Here is a 17,760-nt window from a genome sequence, read left to right as displayed (position 1 = left end):
CAGAGATTTTAGGGGAGAAACTCTCCTCATGCATGTATAGAAAAACATCCTATCCACTGCTACCACCACATGAGGCATCTAATCATTACCCCAACTTTTAGCCAGAAAAAGGCATTTGTGGTTCTGACTTAAAACAGTATAGTGAAATGAGTCTTTAAGGCAGGAGGGCAGGATAGGCATGAACTGCATGAATCAAGTGTATCAAGACTTTGGGGCTCTTAGCAGTGACTGGAAATCCTCTCTAGCATTGCCTGCTTATGGACAGTACCTGTGAAATTTCAACAACTGGGTGTAACAACTTCAGAAGAAGGAAGAATGTGTAGTTGGGTCTGCAGGGGAGGATAGCTGAGACACACTGTAAAGGGAGGTGGGGGCAGCAGGGACCAATCATGAGAAGTCTGTCTCTTGCGTACTTCTTCCTCTCCAGGTATGTATTTTTGTTTTAACTATTTTTGTATCTTTCTTAGATGAACTCTTGCTTAAAAAATCCCAGAATTCTTCTGCTAAAATGCTCAATTGAGTACCTCTATCGAGAAGAAACAAAGTTTACCTGCATAGAGCCTATAGTACTTCAGGTGAGAGTATGCTTTTGTTCTTGGTTAAAATAACCCTAACAACATCATGATCAGTGCATTTTTTTCAGTCTGTAAGGTGGAGTTGAATGAGTGAGATTGCATAGAAAAGAGAGAACTTTCCTCTTCTAGTAAGTTAGCTAAGAGATCTGCTGCAGTATGTACAGACTCGTAGCCTTGCACTGAGGATTTTTGTCCTCAGGTTCCATGTCCTGAGAACACCTATGTGAGCTTTTGATCCTCACAATGCAGCTTTTTAGAAAACTTGGGTTTTTTTTTATTTTTTTTTATTGAGACTTTCTTAACTGTATGTTCCTTATACAGTATTAGAGCTAGATAAGGTTTAGGTGTGTGAAGAAATGTTTGAAAAGTTAGTGTGGGTGAGGGTTAGGTCACACCCATGTTATTTTTTGTCAGGCTTGAAAAAATGGAACAACCACCAGCCCAATGGAGTGATGAACTAGAAAATATCACTTTGGAACAGGTGCCCTGCCCCTGTGAGCAGGAATGTGCCTTAAATATGAAAACTGAGGTACATAGACCTTTTCTTTAACACACTGCAGTCTTGTCTGAGAATCAGTCTTCAGGTGTTTGCTAGGATACCCATAGAAAAGATATTTGGTGCCCTACTGAGCTTGGGCAGCAATATTTGTTTCTGTATTTGACTGTTTTTCATAGCATTCATTTAAGACCACTTCTGTTTAGTGGTTAACAGACAGGATTACAAGTATGAAAGCTTCAGCAGTAAAACTTACTGCCTAGTGAAATGGTTAATGCTTAAACTCAGACCTGTCTATTTTTCTGAATGGGGTAGAAGTATCTGCAGTACTTTGTAAATATTGGTCTCTGTGATTGTTTGTGTCTGCTTCAGAACATAATCATAACTAATTGTGTATCTGCATTAAAATCCTGTGGGACAGAAAATACTACAATAGTCCTAGTTTGATTGAAAAGGTTACCTTCCAGCAAGAGCTATATCTTTGTTACACTTACACGAGTGTCTGTGTTCTGAGGAGCTGTCAAACTATTTTTGCGATACCTTTGTAGTGCACAGAACTTTTAAAACCTGACTGATGTGAGCTGCAATAACACAATTGAGAATATCTGACTTAAGAAGACGTATCCTCCCTCTAGCAGTGTAGACCTTTAGTTCTGATGAGTTGCAGCCTGATTTCTCTTTCTGTGCATGGTAATACAAGTGTGTGGGGGTAATGAGACGAAGATGGCCCTGGTTAGAAGAGCAGTTCTGTAGTGCATAGCATTTGGGATGGGATTTTGGGAGCACTGTCCTCAAGTACAGATTTAGGGACTGGCAATGTGTGTACAGACTTATAGAGGCACAGAGCACTCTCATACTCTTCCTGAATGTGTCTCTGACTTCCAGCACTCATTAGCATGTATCTGAAGGTGGAGAATGTAATGCTGCAAACATCTTTGGTTTATGATGCTCTAATTCTAGCACCTTTTGAACATAAAGCTTTTCTATGTGTGCGGGTGTAAGGTGCACCCTCCTGTATGTATGTTTGGATTCTGCTGCAAGTCCATTACTTCATGTTGTCATTGGACTGTATTCTCATGTGAAATTAATGCTTATAAAAAAGTACTGATAAACTGAGCCTTGCGCTGTGGAGGTGGGAAAATGTTCACAGTGGACTACTACTGGTGTTTTCTGGATAGCTGTTTGCCCTGTTTTATAGGAAAGGACAGTATGTAAATAAAGTGAAAAGTAATATTAAACATGAAAGTGGGTTTATTTTCCAGGTGGGTTTGCAGTAGTTCACTGCCATACTTTGTTCCTGTCTGCAGGAAAGGGAGTTCTTGAAGAACTATGTACAGCGGATAGTTGATGTCCAGCCTAATTTGGTCCTTGTTGAGAAGACTGTGTCCAGAATTGCCCAGGACATGCTCTTAGAGCATGGTATCACTCTGGTCATCAATGTCAAGCCGGTGAGCATTTCTAATCAGAGTTAGACTCTGCCTTGTGGGTAGATCTCTTAATATCTCCTTGTAGCAAACCCCCTGGAGAAAGCCAAGAGTTGTCTTATTTTCTAACGAAACGTGGGCTCTTTTTTAACCATACTTCTTTTCCAAGAAGGTAAGACAGGCAAATCTGGAGAGTAACTTTTTCCTCAGCTCTTCACACTTACTGTGCTGTGTCCTTGTTTGATGGGTCCTTGTACCCTGGTTTAGTTCTAGTTGAATTTGACACCCGTTTGTAGCAAATCATGCCTGAGTCCTGAGTGATTGCCAGAGAGCCTCCATCCCTGTGGGGCAGGATACAGACAGCCATACAGAGAGTAGGTGTGGGAGTTGGCTGAGCTCCTGGCAGAGCTGACTGCCCTGCACCTCCTGGAGGTATCTGGATCTAGTCAAGTGAGAAGTTCTGGGCAGGGTACAATCCCACCAGAAATATTTACCCATGTTTCTAAGATCCTTGTATATTGTGGATGTGGATTTGTGGGACTGGGTTTAACTGAGAGCTTGCATCTCAGTGAGAAGTTTCCTAGATCACACTGGTGTTTTTTGATTTGTTAAGAGCAAGGTAAAGATGCCAGTGTCTGCTTTGCCTTGTAGATTCTTACTCTTCTTTCTATTTTTACAGCAAGTGTTAGACCGGGTAAGTCGAATGACCCAGGGGGACTTAGTGATGTCAATGGATCAACTGTTGACCAAACCACAACTGGGGACATGTCATAAATTTTATATGCAAGTTTTTCAGTTGCCCAATGGTGAGTAAAGCTTGATGTGCCTTAGCTCATGTGTGCGAAAAGACAAATGCTTTGCTTCTTTTTAAATAGGTCTTAACTGTTGGCTTCCTTGTGTGATCATGTATCATCCTACTCATTTTATTTCTGTTCTTGGAACTACAGTGAACTGTCTGTGTAGAGAAAAGCATGATCTTACTAATATGAGACATGCTATAGATTTTAATTAGACTGATTTCTTTCTTCCAAACTGTTTTTTCTCTTCCCACATACTATAGTTTCTCTAGTCCAACTTCCTGTTCAAAGCAGGAAGGATTAATTTCAATGCAGCATCAGATTTCTTAGGGTTTTGTCAGCCAACTCTTGAAAACATCGCAGAGCAGAGATTTCATAGCCTGTCTGGGCACCATCCTCACTGTAAAGAATTTTGCATTGAAATAGAGAATCGTAGAACAGCCTGTGTTGGAAGGGACTTCAAAAGATTATCTGGTCCAACCTTAACAAATCCAATCAAAATTTGCCTTGTTGCAATTTGTGCACAGTTCCTCGTGTCCTTGTGCACCTTTAAGAAATGAGGTTCCTTTTTCTCTGTAACTCCCCTAGGCAGTAGGAGTTTACAAAGGAAGGAAGAAATGCTGCTTGACAGGTTACCAGTGGTGCTGGCACACATAAATGCTGTGGATGCAGATCTTTGTGGGGATGCAGTCTTTGCATTCTCTTCATAGAATCATAGAAAGATTTGGGTTAGAGGAACCTTAAAAATCATTTAGCTCTAACTTCTCTGCCATAGGCAGGAACTAGACCTTCCACTAGACCAAGTTGCTCCAAGTTCCACCAAATCTGTCCTTGAACACTTCCCTTTCCACTTCCTTGTTGCCCCTTCCAGCCTTTAAATTGCCCTCAAAATGTCATAGGCTTTTGACTTGTAAGGATGAGTAAATGTGCCTGGGAGGGAAGTGATTCTTTTGCTCACTGCTGCAGAATCTGTAGTCATCTTAGAATACGCTGTTTAGGTCAGGGTGTTCCGTGTGGCCTTCACTTTGACTTTGTGATGGCTTGTTTTACAAAACAGGAGATTTATAGCCAATGCTTTTTTTTCTTGGAAAAATAAGTTAGTACAGTAATGTGCATTTCTGCAGCTACCAATGTTACTTGCTCTGTTACAGTCTCCTGAGTGTGTGAGATACCTAAAAGCAGGTTAACTGTAGTTGTCATCCTAACTCCCATGTATTACTTTTCTTCTAGATCAGACAAAACCCCTGATGTTCTTTGAAGGGTGTCCCCAGCACCTGGGTTGCACTATCAAGTTGTGTGGTGCTGCAGAGTACGAGCTGGCTCGTGTGAAGGAGATCCTGATCTTCATGGTCTGTGTGGCTTATCATTCCCAGCTGGAAATCTCATTTCTTATGGATGAGTTTGCCATGCCCCCTACTCTCACCAAAAACGCTTCCTTTCACTCCCTTATTGAGGAGCCAGGAGATGAAAATGAGCAACAGAACCTCTTCAATGGTGAGGACTTCAGCACAGCAGTCAAAGACATTGAACTATCCTCTGAAAAACTGCCCGTAATCTCTGAGTCAGTGTCCTCTGATGAGGTCAGTTTGCCTGAACCAAGAGGTGTATTTGACAGAGGTGACCAAGAGAACAGTCAGGTGGAAACGGTGTCCTCCAAGCAGCAAGAGCACCACAAAGGGGAATCACCATTTGCAGTGTTCAGCTCTGTACCTCATGCAATACCTGAAACATCCCCACTGCCCCTCCATGGCATGGACCAGCACTTGGCTACTCTGGATAACCAGGCACTAGAGCCTCTTCAACAGGCAGATGATTTACAGGAATCCAAGAGTCAGATGAGAGTCTTCAGAGACCCTCTCCAGGATGATACTGGTTTATATGTCACAGAAGAGGTAACTTCGTCTGAGGATCGTCTCAAAACTTACTCTGCAGCATTTAAGCAGGAGTTGAAAGATGTCATTCTCTGTATTTCTCCAGTACTGATGTTCCGTGAACCATTTCTTTTGACTGAAAAAGGCATGAGATGCCCTGCCCGGGAATACTTTCCTGAGCAAGTTTATTGGTCTCCTCTGCTCAATAAGGAATACAAGGAGTTGGAGAGCAGAAGGAAGAGGCAACTGTTGCGGGATCTTTCTGGACTACAAGGGAAGAATGGGAGTATCCAAGCCAAGGCTATCCAAATCTTGCCTTCTCATGAGCTGGTTAATACTAGAATAGCAGAACATCTACGTGACAGCCAGAGCTTAGCCAGAATGCTGGCTGACTATCGGGCCAGAGGAGGGAGGATACTACAGAAGAGCACAGATCCTTTTGCTCAAAATAAGGATGTGTCTAGTGTCCCTACTGGAAAAACTGGGAGCAGAACTGAAGAGGAGGAGAAGGGACTGGCTCAGAGTGAATCATCATGGTCTCATAAGGTAAGATTGAGTTGTGCTGCTCAAAACTCAAGTTACATCAGTCTCTCATGGTATACAGAAGGTGTAGGGTCTCATATTAAACCAGAAGGGGTGGCTTTTTGTCTGTTTCTTTCTGTTTGATTAAGTTTGTTTTGTTTTGTTTTTTTGACTGGGTCATAACTGCATTTTAGATTGCAGTGCTCTGCAATCATTAAGAAAGAGAGACTGGAAAATTTCTCTGAGAAATGCACAAAATCAGCCCAGAATCAGTTTTGCCTGTTTGACTGGGCTGAACCTAACTGTTTTCTGAAAATGAGTCCATGAAGAGAGAGCAAACCTTAAGAAGTTTCTTAAACTGAGCTTTCCTGCTCCTTGTATTTGGTGATTTGTAGAAATGTAATACTTTCATTTTCAGAGGGCTTAATGTCATGGAAACAGCAGTAGGCTGTAATTACATTAAGTACTTGATTGATTGTAAAAGTTTGGGTGATCTGAAGAAAAGTGGGAATCACATAACGGAGGGGAGGGAATCTTCTTTGAAATTTCAAAGCAAGGGAGTATGCGCTTGTAATAAAAATATTTAAAGTTCTGGTAAACTGCCATGAAAGTAACTAACTTGTGTCTGAGGAAAAGGATCTTGGGGCTTTCTTGAATTGTGAGCTGTTTAGGGAAAAAAGTCTATGAACAAGAGTAGCAGAACTGAGCTGTTGAAATAGCCAAACATTTTGGTCCCTGAGCCAATCAGCCCCTATGTTTATAGGCAGAAGTAACTTTTTAATTGGTGCTTAAATGTAGATCTCCGTAGCTTCACAGGCCATAATCTTGCAAACTGTAAGAGTAGCCCTTGCTCTGGATCGGACCAGTTGATGCTGTTTTAAATTTATTTCAGTGATCAAATAAAAGTATTTGGTAACATCATAGTTTTGTAGGGTGGGGGAGGGAAAACAGCTCCATTCCAGCAGTGGCATGGTACTTCTCTTCCCAGAGAACAGAAAGATAGAAATCTTTCTATAGCCTGAATGAGTAACTGAGGTATAAGATACTGGCAGAGTTTTGAATCCAAGGTGTCCTAAACCATAGAGTGGTTTAGAGACTCTGGATGTTTGTTGTGGGGCTTTTGTTGTTTTCTGTTCCTCTTGGCTTCGTTTCCACAGAAAGACACGTGTGTTCATTGGTTTCGTTATGCATATGAGCCATGTTGTTCTAAAAATGGCAGTTAGCAATTATACATAGTACAAGTTTGCCTGAAGCTGGGAGATAATGTGAAGTTAGTCTGTACAAAAGGAGAAAGCAGGGATTTGTCTTTGAATAAAATTACTAGAATAGAATTTTGTCAACAGAAGTTGTGAGTGAATGGAGGTGTCTGTAACCAGCGAATGAGTTGTTTTCTCTCTACTAGGTGGATTGCCTGAGTCCAGTAAACCATCAGAGGCTCTGTGTTCTCTTCAGCAGCTCTTCTTCTCAGTCCAGCAATGCTCCAAGTGCCTGTGTTAGCCCCTGGTATGAAAACTATTCCTCTACAGCTTGTATAATCGCTATGCTTTCCTTCCCAAAGTCAGAATCAGTGCCTGCCTCATAGCAGTATTTCTTGAAGGACTCCTTAAAGAATTGTACGTTGTGCCCATCCTGTAACAGGAACTTTTGCCGAAAGACTTCTGTGTTGTGTGGTCAGGTGAATCCACAGCAGTATTGCACAGCCTCTGTAATACCCAAGGCATGAATGAGAAAGCCCAACCTGAAACCAAATGCTTTAGTTGGTCTTTCACTGCAGAGTAATGTCTCTGTGTGGGGAGCACTGCATGCAATCTTGTGGGGAAGAGTTTGTGTAAATGAGCACAGAACAATGTCCAAGCCCAAAAATGAGCCTCGTGAGAATTTTGGAATACTTGTAGATTGTATTATCCAAGAGTGGCATTGGAATATGTTGCTGTCTTTCTCATACTGTAGTCATTAGTATTAAGAGCTTTATTTCCAGCTTAGGGGGCTGTAATTTGCTAATTGTGTGCAACTTATGACACACTTTTATCTCTACTAAACAGGACAGGTGTTGGTGTTTAATCATTATCTTAGGTGATTTTAATTATTAGCCTTGGTGAAAATAAAGTGATGACCCTCTTACAGGGAAAGGTCTAAAGTTCCTGTAGAAGCTTAGAAATGAACCAAAGAAGATGGTGATATGCTCACTAACCAGCAACAATGAGAGGATGTAAATTAGTGATGTTAGGGACACTTAAACTGATACACATTTTAAATGGCTTGGTCACCTCAGGTTCTGAGGAAACAAAAGTTGCTATTAAATACTCTAGAAGAATAAGGATTTTTTGAGGCTTTTTTAATGTTCTGGATGTACCCTTTTTGTAGGTGTTTAAACATTAGTGCTTGAAGCTGCTTAGACTTCATGCCTAGATATTTTTGATCATGATCTTCAGACGTGCGTTTGAACTGTATTGGACTTTTAGATGTCAAGTCTAAAGTTGTTCTAGTAGGACTTTGAACTGATTACTAGCAAACCTGACAGCAGGGATCTAGGAAGGGTAGTCAATAGGAAAAAAAGTCTTTGAAGGTTTACAGGGCTGTAAACAAGCCAGCAGTGGGTGTAGATCTGTGCACCTAAAGGCCATTGCACAGCTAACAGTGATGGCATCCAGTCTCTAAAGCTTTTCTATCTCTGCTTTAGGATTGTGACCATGGAGTTCTATGGGAAAAATGACCTAACTCTAGGGATTTTTCTGGAGCGCTACTGTTTCAGGTAAGGAGGAACTTACTCTAATTCATTCATGCTCACTTGTTACAAGCAAATACATCCGTTGCTTTCCTATTTTGGCCCTGTCCTTCCTGCTTTCTTCCATGAGGAAGTGAAACAGATTATGAAACAAGGTTTATAAGTTCTTAAAGACAAATGTGTTCACTTTTTTGTAGCAGTTAGGGCTTTGGGGCCAAGTTAAACGTCTGAACATGTATTCCAATTGTCTGTTTTTCAAGACAAGCAACTGTACTGGTCACAGTTTTCTGAGGTTCCTCTTTGAACATTCGTACTAGTGTTGGGTAACACTACCCATTTAGTGTCTCAGAGTAAGGCTTTGTCATATGTGCAAGGTGGCCAATGTAAATGGTCCAGAGCACTTTAAGCCCTGGCAAAGTACTGTGTCATTAATTTCATCTCCCAGAGGTGTAAGTTGTTATGTTTCTGTAATAACTGCTGCTGCCACAACCCCATGCAGAGTCTCAGCAGGCTGTGAAGCTGGAGAGGTAACCTGCTCAAAAGACAAGCTCACTCTGTTTTCTTCATTGGCCACTTGCAGTAGCAGAATGCTCTTGCTGTTCAGCCTTCTGGAGGAACAAGTATTTCTCCTTTTGGTGATCAGTGAGGAGGAGCTTAGCTGCCAACTTTTCAATTCTTGTTTCTCTCTGTTCATTAGGTAGTGTGTGCTAAAGTGAGTGCTTCTCAATCTCCATAGTTTCAGTAATTAAAATTCTTAATTTTTTCACATGAGCAAGAAGAATCTGAGCTTTTTCCGGCTCTTTCTGGTTTTGAAGAATATCTTGTCTGACTTTGGTATCTGAACAATGCAGCTTTTATTTTTCTGGTATTGGTTTTTCTTCCCTGACCTGAAAAAACCCATCCAAAGAAAGGTCATGGGTTTTACTGTTCAAAGATGTTCTATGGCACTGTTTTCCTTACCTGTTCCTTCAGGAGCTGAAACATTGCTGTTTTGAAGGCTCTTTGTCACATCTTTGTCCTCAGTAGCATTTGCTTGGGTACGCTGCCACAGTGGTCTTCTAATTTGGTGCCAAGCACTTCCACAGGTGCTTTGATCCTTATTTTGTGGATTATACAGAATGTGTTTGTAGAAAGTGATTCATTGTAAAAAAGTGATAGCAACCAGTATCCAGTCAGTGCTTTTGGGACCCATACAGCCATTGCTGGCAATGGAACTTCGCTATATGCTACTTCTAAATCACTCTGCAGAAACAGCCTTTACTACAGGCTTAGAAAACTTTTTTACAGTGAAGATAAATAGTACCATGATATTAAAAGGCGTATTAGGTCTGGTGAATCAGTTCTTCAGCAGTGTCAAGTATGTGATCATTCATAAGTGTTTCTGTTTCTCTCTGTAAGGCCTTCCTACCAATGCCCCAGCATGTTCTGTGAAACACCAATGGTGCACCACATTCGTCGCTTTGTTCATGGGCAAGGCTGTGTGCAGATTGTGTTAAAGGAGCTGGACTCCCCTGTCCCTGGGTACCAGCACACCATCCTTACTTACTCCTGGTGCAGACTGTGCAAACAGGTAAGGATGTGGGCTTCAGAATCATTGCTATTCCAATTTAGTATTCTTGTTGTGACTGGCTTTGTATGGAAAGGCAGCATGTTTGAGAAAGTGCTCATCTCTGGAGCTATGGCTAAACTGGCAGAAAACCTGTTACTGATACAGATGTTCTCATGTTACCTACAAATTCCTCTTGTTGCACTGGGGCTGTTGAGGGTGAAAAATCTTGTGTGAGGTAGTCTTGTTAGAAAAATTGACTCTGTCAAAATTGACTCTGAGAGGGTAGATCTAAGCAGAAAAAAATGGAGTTGCCCACTTAGAGGTGAAGAGTATGGTCCCTTGCTTACAATGAATTATTATGAGCATCAAAAGAATGTATGCATGGGGAAGGGCAGACACCCAGACCTACTGGGTTAGTAACTGGCAAAAGCCATTTGGTATTCTTTGATCTGCTGCGGACTGAACAGCCTGCATTGCGTCAATGTGATGTCTAGAGTTCCTTTAGTAGTCATTAGAAAGTAACATCTTCATTAGAGAAACACTAAATTGCTTTAAAAAGCCTACTAGGTAGTAAGATTGTGTATTATCTGAAACGTGTTCTGTAATTTAGCTAAGAAAACATTGCTAGCTGGATATTCATCTCTAGCTAAACATTAAGAGCCTTCAAAGAGACAAGAATAAAACTTAATGAAAAAGATTCATGCAGTACCTGAAATGCAAAACATCTCAATTACCCATATGGCTGACTCACTTCACCTACTTACACTGCCTTAAACATGGGTGATGGATTTAAAGATACCTAGAGGTTAACGCAGTTGCCGACAGCAAGCCCTGTGCTGCTGTGTATACAGCTGCTCTATAACCTTTCATTTCTGTGTGCTCATGTAAACACTTACGTGTCTGAGGCTGTCAAGTGTTTGTAAAGCAGTGTCTGCTCTAAGCTTGCAAGCAGTTCTGAAGATGAATTGCACTGCAAAGCAGTACCAATGCATCTGTAGCTGAAAAATCACCAGGAAAAAAGTATATATAGCTACTGCTGCTGGCTGGGTTGCTGGAAATTGACCCCATATAGAGAAATAGCATCCCAGAAATAAGCTTCCATCCAGGGTATGTTTGGACTCCCCCAGCTTAGCACCTGTCATCATCAGCTACCAGTTGTTGTTCATCAGATTTATTTTAACTATGTGTTGGCCTTAGCTTTGCATAAATGTGATCTTTGTTGTTTAGTGTGTTTCAGGGTCATGGGTGCTTCTGGAACTAGAAATACTAGATTGCTGTGTGGATTATCCTGTCCTTAATCTTGTTTGAAGGATGAAATTGAGACACCTTTCAATTTTTCAGGTGACACCAGTTGTTCCCCTTTCCAATGACTCTTGGTCTATGTCATTTGCAAAATACCTTGAGCTGAGGTTCTATGGGTACCAGTACACTCGAAGGGCCAATGCAGAGCCTTGTGGGCATTCCATTCACCATGACTATCACCAGTATTTTTCCTATAATCAGATGGTGGCATCTTTCAGGTGAGTTCCACTGCTAAAACCTTCCTTCTCTCTCTAGTACTATATGAAGCATATGGCTCTTGTAAGGATTCATCAGTTCTGTCCTTCACTATGAGTACAGTGTGGGATAGCATAACAGTACCATAACCACAAGTGCAGGATTGTGTGCTGGCTTGCCGAGGCCATTGTGGGTGGCATTGCTGTCCTAGCTGTGGTGGGCAGTGTTCTAAGAGTGGATGGTTCCCGTTCATGATACAGAAGGGAAATGCTTTTCCCTATCTAATTCCAAAAGCTTTCAAAATTTTGGTTTTGCAACATGATTTATGGTTTCACTTCTTGCCTGGGAGATACATGAACAGTGTGTTATTGCTGCTAAAAGTAACTTAAGCCCTGGACATATTGACAGTGCCCCTTTTCATATAAGGGCCTCAAACCTCAGTATGGTGTAGAACTAGTACTGTGTGATGTGAGTCTTGTTACAAGCTGTTGTATTGCCTTCTCAGCTACTCTCCAATCCGGCTGCTGGAAGTGTGTGTCCCACTCCCCAAGATCTACATCAAACGACAGGCTCCATTAAAAGTTACTATTTTGCAGGATCTTAAGGATTTCTCACAAAAGTAAGCTTTGTTTTTAATGTTTTTTATTTTGTGCTTTTACTAGCAGAACACATAACTATTTTTGCTAGTATGATGAGATTTGGCTAAATAGTCATTATTCGATAGAAAAGTGATAGTTTAAAACATGTATGCATATATACTTCCAAGGGAGAGCGGTCTTGAAATCTTTATTACCTTTGCCTGCTCTGTCTGTACTAATCTCTCAACTCTGTCTGGTGGCAATTCAGGTTAAATATAGCCAGTAGAAACCAAGATTCTTTTCTTCTCTGTCCCTGAATATTGCACTGATGTCTGAGTGATATAGCATTTTTATAGCATTCTGTGATTTTAGAATGATGCTGCCAAGCTCCTGAAAGGTTGGCCATCAGCAGGTGTCTGAAATGTTACCTTATGAAATGCCTTCTCAAGCACAGTTTTAAAGTATTTTTAATTCCTCCCTCTAATGCTAAAAATGAAATGGAAGAGATGGTCCTAGAAGGCCTACTCTGAAAATTGCAGGTTATACTTTGTACTCTTACCCTAACATTCCTTTATAGAACATCTGACTGAGTTTCAATTCTGTCTTCAGCCCCAAAAACCTGCCAAGACCTTGCTCAAGTCTCTTGTCTGAACAGAACTGTTGTCATTATATTGGTCATGTGTATATAAAAGTCATTGCCTTTGTTCGCTATTGAATATGGTGACAGCAGGCAGACTGTACCTCCTTCTAGTCCAAGGTAAACTACTATGAACCTGGACACTTTCTAAGTGTAGGAACAAAAAGGTGGAAGACAGGCCTGATGAAAACTCTCTTGAATCCAGCCAGATTGCTGTTCTGCCTGGTCACAGCATTCCTGTACGGCTGATGTCTCTGTGACTATCTGACTTCAAAACCTGTGGAGCTTTGTTTAGAGCTGAAATAGAGGTACTCATTATTTCTGAGCCCTGCTGGTGGAGGTGTAGCTTGCAGACCCAGATTCTTCCTAATCACAGATGACACAACAGTTCCCCTTTGTTAGTAATGTGTTTGAGACATTTATATTGCTCTCTGACAGCTTCCACTGCTAAGAATAAATTGTGGAGACAAATGCAGTGTGTGTAACTTCTCGTTTTCTCCTATTTCCCAACTTTCTCTGTAAATACAGTTGGATAGCTCACTGTGCAGGAAGGCTGTCAAATATTGTCTTTTGTACTCTTAAATGCTAGCCTTAAACACATTCAGACTTTTATTAAAGAATGTTGAAGAAGCTCCAAGTAGTCACAGCTTAACTCTTTGCGTCGGTACTGACAGGGTGTCACAAGTCTATCTCGCTGTGGATGATCGCCTTGCTTCTCTGAAAACGGATACTTTCAGCAAAACAAGGGAAGAGAAGATGGAAGACCTCTTTGCCCAAAAGGAGGTAATAGACTATTTTTGCATCAGTGGACCACAGGCTAAGTGTATGGAGGAGCTACTCAGATCCTGTGTTATCTTGGGTGACAGAACACTGACAGCTTTTCTTTTGGCAGATGGAAGAAGGGGAGTTTCAAAACTGGACTGAGAAAATCCAAGCAAGGCTGCTTTCATCATCACTGGACACACCTCAACAGCTGCAATCTGTTTTTGAGTCTCTGATAGCTAAAAAGCAAGGACTTTGTGAGATGCTACAAGCCTGGAATAATAGGTAAGAGGACATATGGTGGAATCAAGAGCAACACTGATACTGTGTTGGTTCCAGGGGGGAAGAAGTTCAACTGTACAGCTGTTCTATAGAGCTTGTGCTGAATGTCCTCTACTGGTTAAGACCACACAGCTGATTGGTTGGAACAGAAACTCATTTGAGACCATATGATAAAAGTATCGTGTTGTAGAGCACAACTTGCATCTGCAGGAGAAATTTTCATTTGATTAAAGGTAGAAGACATGGGAAGAGGGAAGCGTGGGACCAGTTGTTTGGGGGAAATTATCTCAGAGGTGAAGAAAATGTGCTGTCTTTGGCCATTTGCTACATCTTTGGCACATGTTAGCGGCAATCTGAGTTTACAGTAAAGACTCGTGAAGTCATGCTTGGCTGTATTCCGGTATGGAGCAGCTTCATAACTTGTGTCATTCAGAGATAAGACCAGTAACCTATCTTTTGATGAATTTTTCTTTGGTGGTGGTGGTTTTATGTGTGTTGGTTTTGTTTGTTTATTTTTATTTTTTGTTTAAGATTGCAGGATCTCTTCCAACAAGAGAAAGGGAGAAAACGTCCATCAGTACCACCCAGCCCTGGGAGGCTGAGGCAAGGTGAAGAAAGCAAGGTATGGGTAACAGGCTATAAACCTCTTAAACTTCTTCTTTTTTCTGGGGCAATACAATAGTCTTAAGACTGGCTTCAGTTCTCTTTAATAATTAGTGAACTGGTTTTACTGCATCTTGTAGTTTTCAACTGTAAAAGCTTTAATTGCATGTTAGTATATGTTTGTTTTCCTAAAAGATGTGAACTAAGAGCCATAATGTAGAGAGAAAGACTAAGTATGGAGTTGATTTTCTGTGATGCCCGTGCAGTGTTGATGTGAACGCTGCCAGCAGAGAGCTGCTGTCATTGTCAGGTGTGTGCCTAGATAGGAACTGGGCCATCTCCTTCAACCCTAGGTTGTTGCCCATCAGGTGCATCCCTTGTGAAAAAGAAAAGACAAATAATGTTGAGAGGTAGAGCAGATGACACGGGAAGGACTGATAATGGATTTTCAGGATCATCCCTGTTTTGTGATGTATCCTGTGGGAACTGACTGAAGGGATGTATAAATGATTTTGGACTGCTGTCTCAAGAGCTCTGTCCAAGGATACACATGTCAGCATGCTGAACTTCCACCCTTTGGGGAGCTGGAACTCTGAGGATATGGCTGGGCTGCAAGGCAGTACAGTATCAGCATCATACCAAGAGGCGGAACTCCCAATAGTTCTACTATAGCAAGGTGCACTAAAAACCCCTAGAGACCCTGGAATTGCTCTGCTGCATGCACATGTGCCCTTTCCACTTAACAAATTATTTGTGAGGTGCTAAAAGAAACTTAATCTTGTTGTTGCAGGAAGTAGGTTCATTGAGAGGGAGAGTGTAGTGTTTAAAGCAGCATGCAGATATAACAGCCATCATAAGCATCTTGTGAACTTGAGTTGCTCTTGCCTTGTCTTTTTCCTGTGGTAACAGATTCAGTGACAGCACAGAGGCTGAGAAGTGGGTGGGAGTGCTCTGTTGTAGTAAATCTGCTTTTGAAAACATTCCACACAGGCGGGAATAGAGCTGTAAAGAGCTTGGCATCAACGTTGGTGTTTTGTTATTCTGCCTAGATCAGTAGCATGGATGCTTCCCCACGCAATGCTTCTCCAGCCCTGCAAAATGGAGAGAAAGGTCTGTTACTTATTTTTTATAAGCCACCAATAGAAGTGTGTTGTAGCCCTTTTCCTGATGTAACAGGGGAGCTTTTGTCAAATTTGATAAATCACGGAAACAACAAATCCCGATAATGTCACATTTGTTTTTTCTAATGGTAAGATAGAAGTTGGCCATCTGCTTCTAATCTGAAGCTGAATTACTAGTGGTTAGTAAAGTGGCCAACAATGGTTTTCCTTTGAATGTGAGTTTAAAAACTTTCAGAGGCTTTCTAAATAACTGAATAACTACATGGAATTTGGGAAATGCTTTTTGCGTCTTCTGTGATCTGGTTATGGGTGCTGAGACCTCTTACCTGTGAGGCATACTGAGAGTTTGTGGGAGCTGAAGGTAGTAGTTATAAGAATATGCATTTTCTGGAGGTTACATGCTACATTGATAAGCCTGCCTGGTCCTTTGGTCTGCGTGGCATTACCTGCTTTCTAAGTAAAAACTTCCTGAAAGTAGATCCTGGTTTTAGCTTGGGCAGGGAGCAAACAGTATGACTTCTTACAGCCACGTAAAATGCTTTCTTCTGTCCTTAACTGTCCTTGTACTCTCAGAGGATCGTTTCCTGACGACTTTATCAAGTCAGAGCTCCACAGGCTCGACCCATCTGCAGCTGCCCACTTCTCCAGAGGTTGCATCGGAGCATATGAGTGCCAACACACTCTCCGAACAGGACACAACAAGCAGCTCAGAAGGTATAGTTCAGTTGTGATCTTGTTTTCTTTCTCTTGCTTTTCTGTGCCAAGTGTGCAAGATCCATTTAGGAAATGATAAATCTGCTAACTCTGTGGTCTGTAGTCATCTTTGTGAATTTACAGCTTGAACTTTGATATTGTGATGCAGATGTAACATGTGTCTGTTCCAGATGTGTTTGATGGACACTCACTGGGATCTACAGACAGCCAAGTGAAGGAGAAGTCTACTATGAAAGCTATTTTGGCTAACTTTTTGCCTGGAAACAACTATAACCCCATTCCCTTTCCTTTGTAAGTACTGCATAGTATATATAATGAACAAAATTAGCAACATTGGAAGATTGCAGGCAGAGCCATGCATGCTTCCTTTGCTCAGTGTATAATTTAAGTCATTACTTAAGTTTGCCTCTGAATAAACTAGAGAACTTTGTCAAAGTAGGAAGTTTTCTGTGTCCTTTCTAGGTGATTGTAGTTTACTCACCTTTCTTATGAATGATCTGCCCTTGTGTAAATCCAGTATCAGTTTCTCCTTCTCCTAGCAGGCATGCCTCCTCAGAGCTCTTGTGGGAGATGAAGGGGTGGGGGGAAGAGGGGAGAAAGGTGCCTTCTAACTTCATTGCTGCAGGGAGGGAGTGAGAATGCCCTTCCTTAGCAAAGACTTAACTAAAGCTACATGCCTGCATCTTGTTTTTGCTTCCAGACCTCTTCCAAGGGTTGGACTCAAATTGGCATTGTCTGGGTGTAGGTCAGGTTCAATGGCTACTGCATGTGCCCTCAAGTCTCCCTCCCATGTGAAGATGAGCAGGCTGGAAAGTCTTTCAGCTACTTGGTCTGCGTGCTTTGTGTAGTGTTTCTTGTTTGACATGCGCCTAATGTTTGGCACCTGAGTTTAACTTGTGAATCCCACCCCCAGGGTAGAAGCAGAGGCCTTGGGCTCATGAGGTAAAAGCTAAATGACTGGACCCTGCAGATAAGTAAAAGAAAATCGTACAGGAATCCAGGAGGCTTTGGGGAATTTTCTGTGCTTGTTCAGAAAAGAGTCCAGGTTTGTCCCCTAATTTCACTCTGCAGGCTATGCTGCTGGACAATCAAACCAAACTCAGGCAGGTTTTGGTGCCATTAGAAACAGTGGCTGCTAAACAGAAATAGACTCTAACTTGGAGCTGGTCTTCTGGTCTAAGCAGCTTGCTTGAAATGCTGATTGCCCTAACACTCTACCATTTAGAATTAACCACATAGTTATGAATGTGTCTGTTGGGAGAAGCTGATCTGGTGAGCCTTGGTTCTATGCTGAGACTGGCAGCTTGGGAGTGCAGTGATGAGGTCTGGGTTTGACCAAAACTTTTCTTTCCACAAATTTTTATGATCTACTAACAGTCTATGTTGTTTTCATTTAGTGACCCAGATAAGCACTACCTAATGTATGAGCATGAACGTGTACCTATTGCAGTCTGTGAGAAAGAACCAAGCTCCATCATAGCTTTTGCTCTCAGGTACTGGTATGATTTTGCTGTTCATCTGACTACTTTGTACTTTTGCAGCTTTTGTGTTTGAGGAATATTTAAATTTTAATGATAGGGAAGAAGCATGACAGAATTTCTACATTA

At 41.6% G+C, this 17,760-nt stretch overlaps 1 protein-coding gene across 7 annotated transcripts in view; it reads left to right on the top strand.

Annotated features, from left to right (window-relative positions):
* The window catches only part of PIKFYVE (phosphoinositide kinase, FYVE-type zinc finger containing), a 66,278-nt gene that overhangs the window by 35,489 nt on the left and 13,029 nt on the right, over positions 1–17,760 (top strand). For 6 of the 7 annotated variants that reach the window (XM_039554889.1, XM_039554886.1, XM_039554887.1 and 3 more), the window contains 16 exons: positions 468–575; positions 2,379–2,519; positions 3,175–3,301; positions 4,523–5,709; positions 7,088–7,188; positions 8,366–8,437; positions 9,809–9,980; positions 11,301–11,479; positions 11,962–12,075; positions 13,346–13,454; positions 13,564–13,718; positions 14,247–14,337; positions 15,368–15,428; positions 16,013–16,153; positions 16,324–16,444; positions 17,551–17,646. In XM_039554889.1, the coding sequence (XP_039410823.1) occupies positions 468–575; positions 2,379–2,519; positions 3,175–3,301; positions 4,523–5,709; positions 7,088–7,188; positions 8,366–8,437; positions 9,809–9,980; positions 11,301–11,479; positions 11,962–12,075; positions 13,346–13,454; positions 13,564–13,718; positions 14,247–14,337; positions 15,368–15,428; positions 16,013–16,153; positions 16,324–16,444; positions 17,551–17,646 (2,975 nt within the window). Of the gene's footprint in view, positions 1–467; positions 576–2,378; positions 2,520–3,174; positions 3,302–4,522; positions 5,710–7,087; positions 7,189–8,365; positions 8,438–9,808; positions 9,981–11,300; positions 11,480–11,961; positions 12,076–13,345; positions 13,455–13,563; positions 13,719–14,246; positions 14,338–15,367; positions 15,429–16,012; positions 16,154–16,323; positions 16,445–16,853; positions 17,061–17,550; positions 17,647–17,760 lie in introns of those variants that run through there. The other variant, XM_039554890.1, reaches the window with a different exon arrangement.

The sequence above is a fragment of the Corvus cornix genome, chromosome 7 (genome assembly GCF_000738735.6).
Source record: "Corvus cornix cornix isolate S_Up_H32 chromosome 7, ASM73873v5, whole genome shotgun sequence".
NCBI lineage: Eukaryota > Metazoa > Chordata > Aves > Passeriformes > Corvidae > Corvus > Corvus cornix.
The sequence above is the reverse complement of the archived record's forward strand: the minus strand, read 5'-3'. Positions and strand labels throughout refer to the sequence as shown.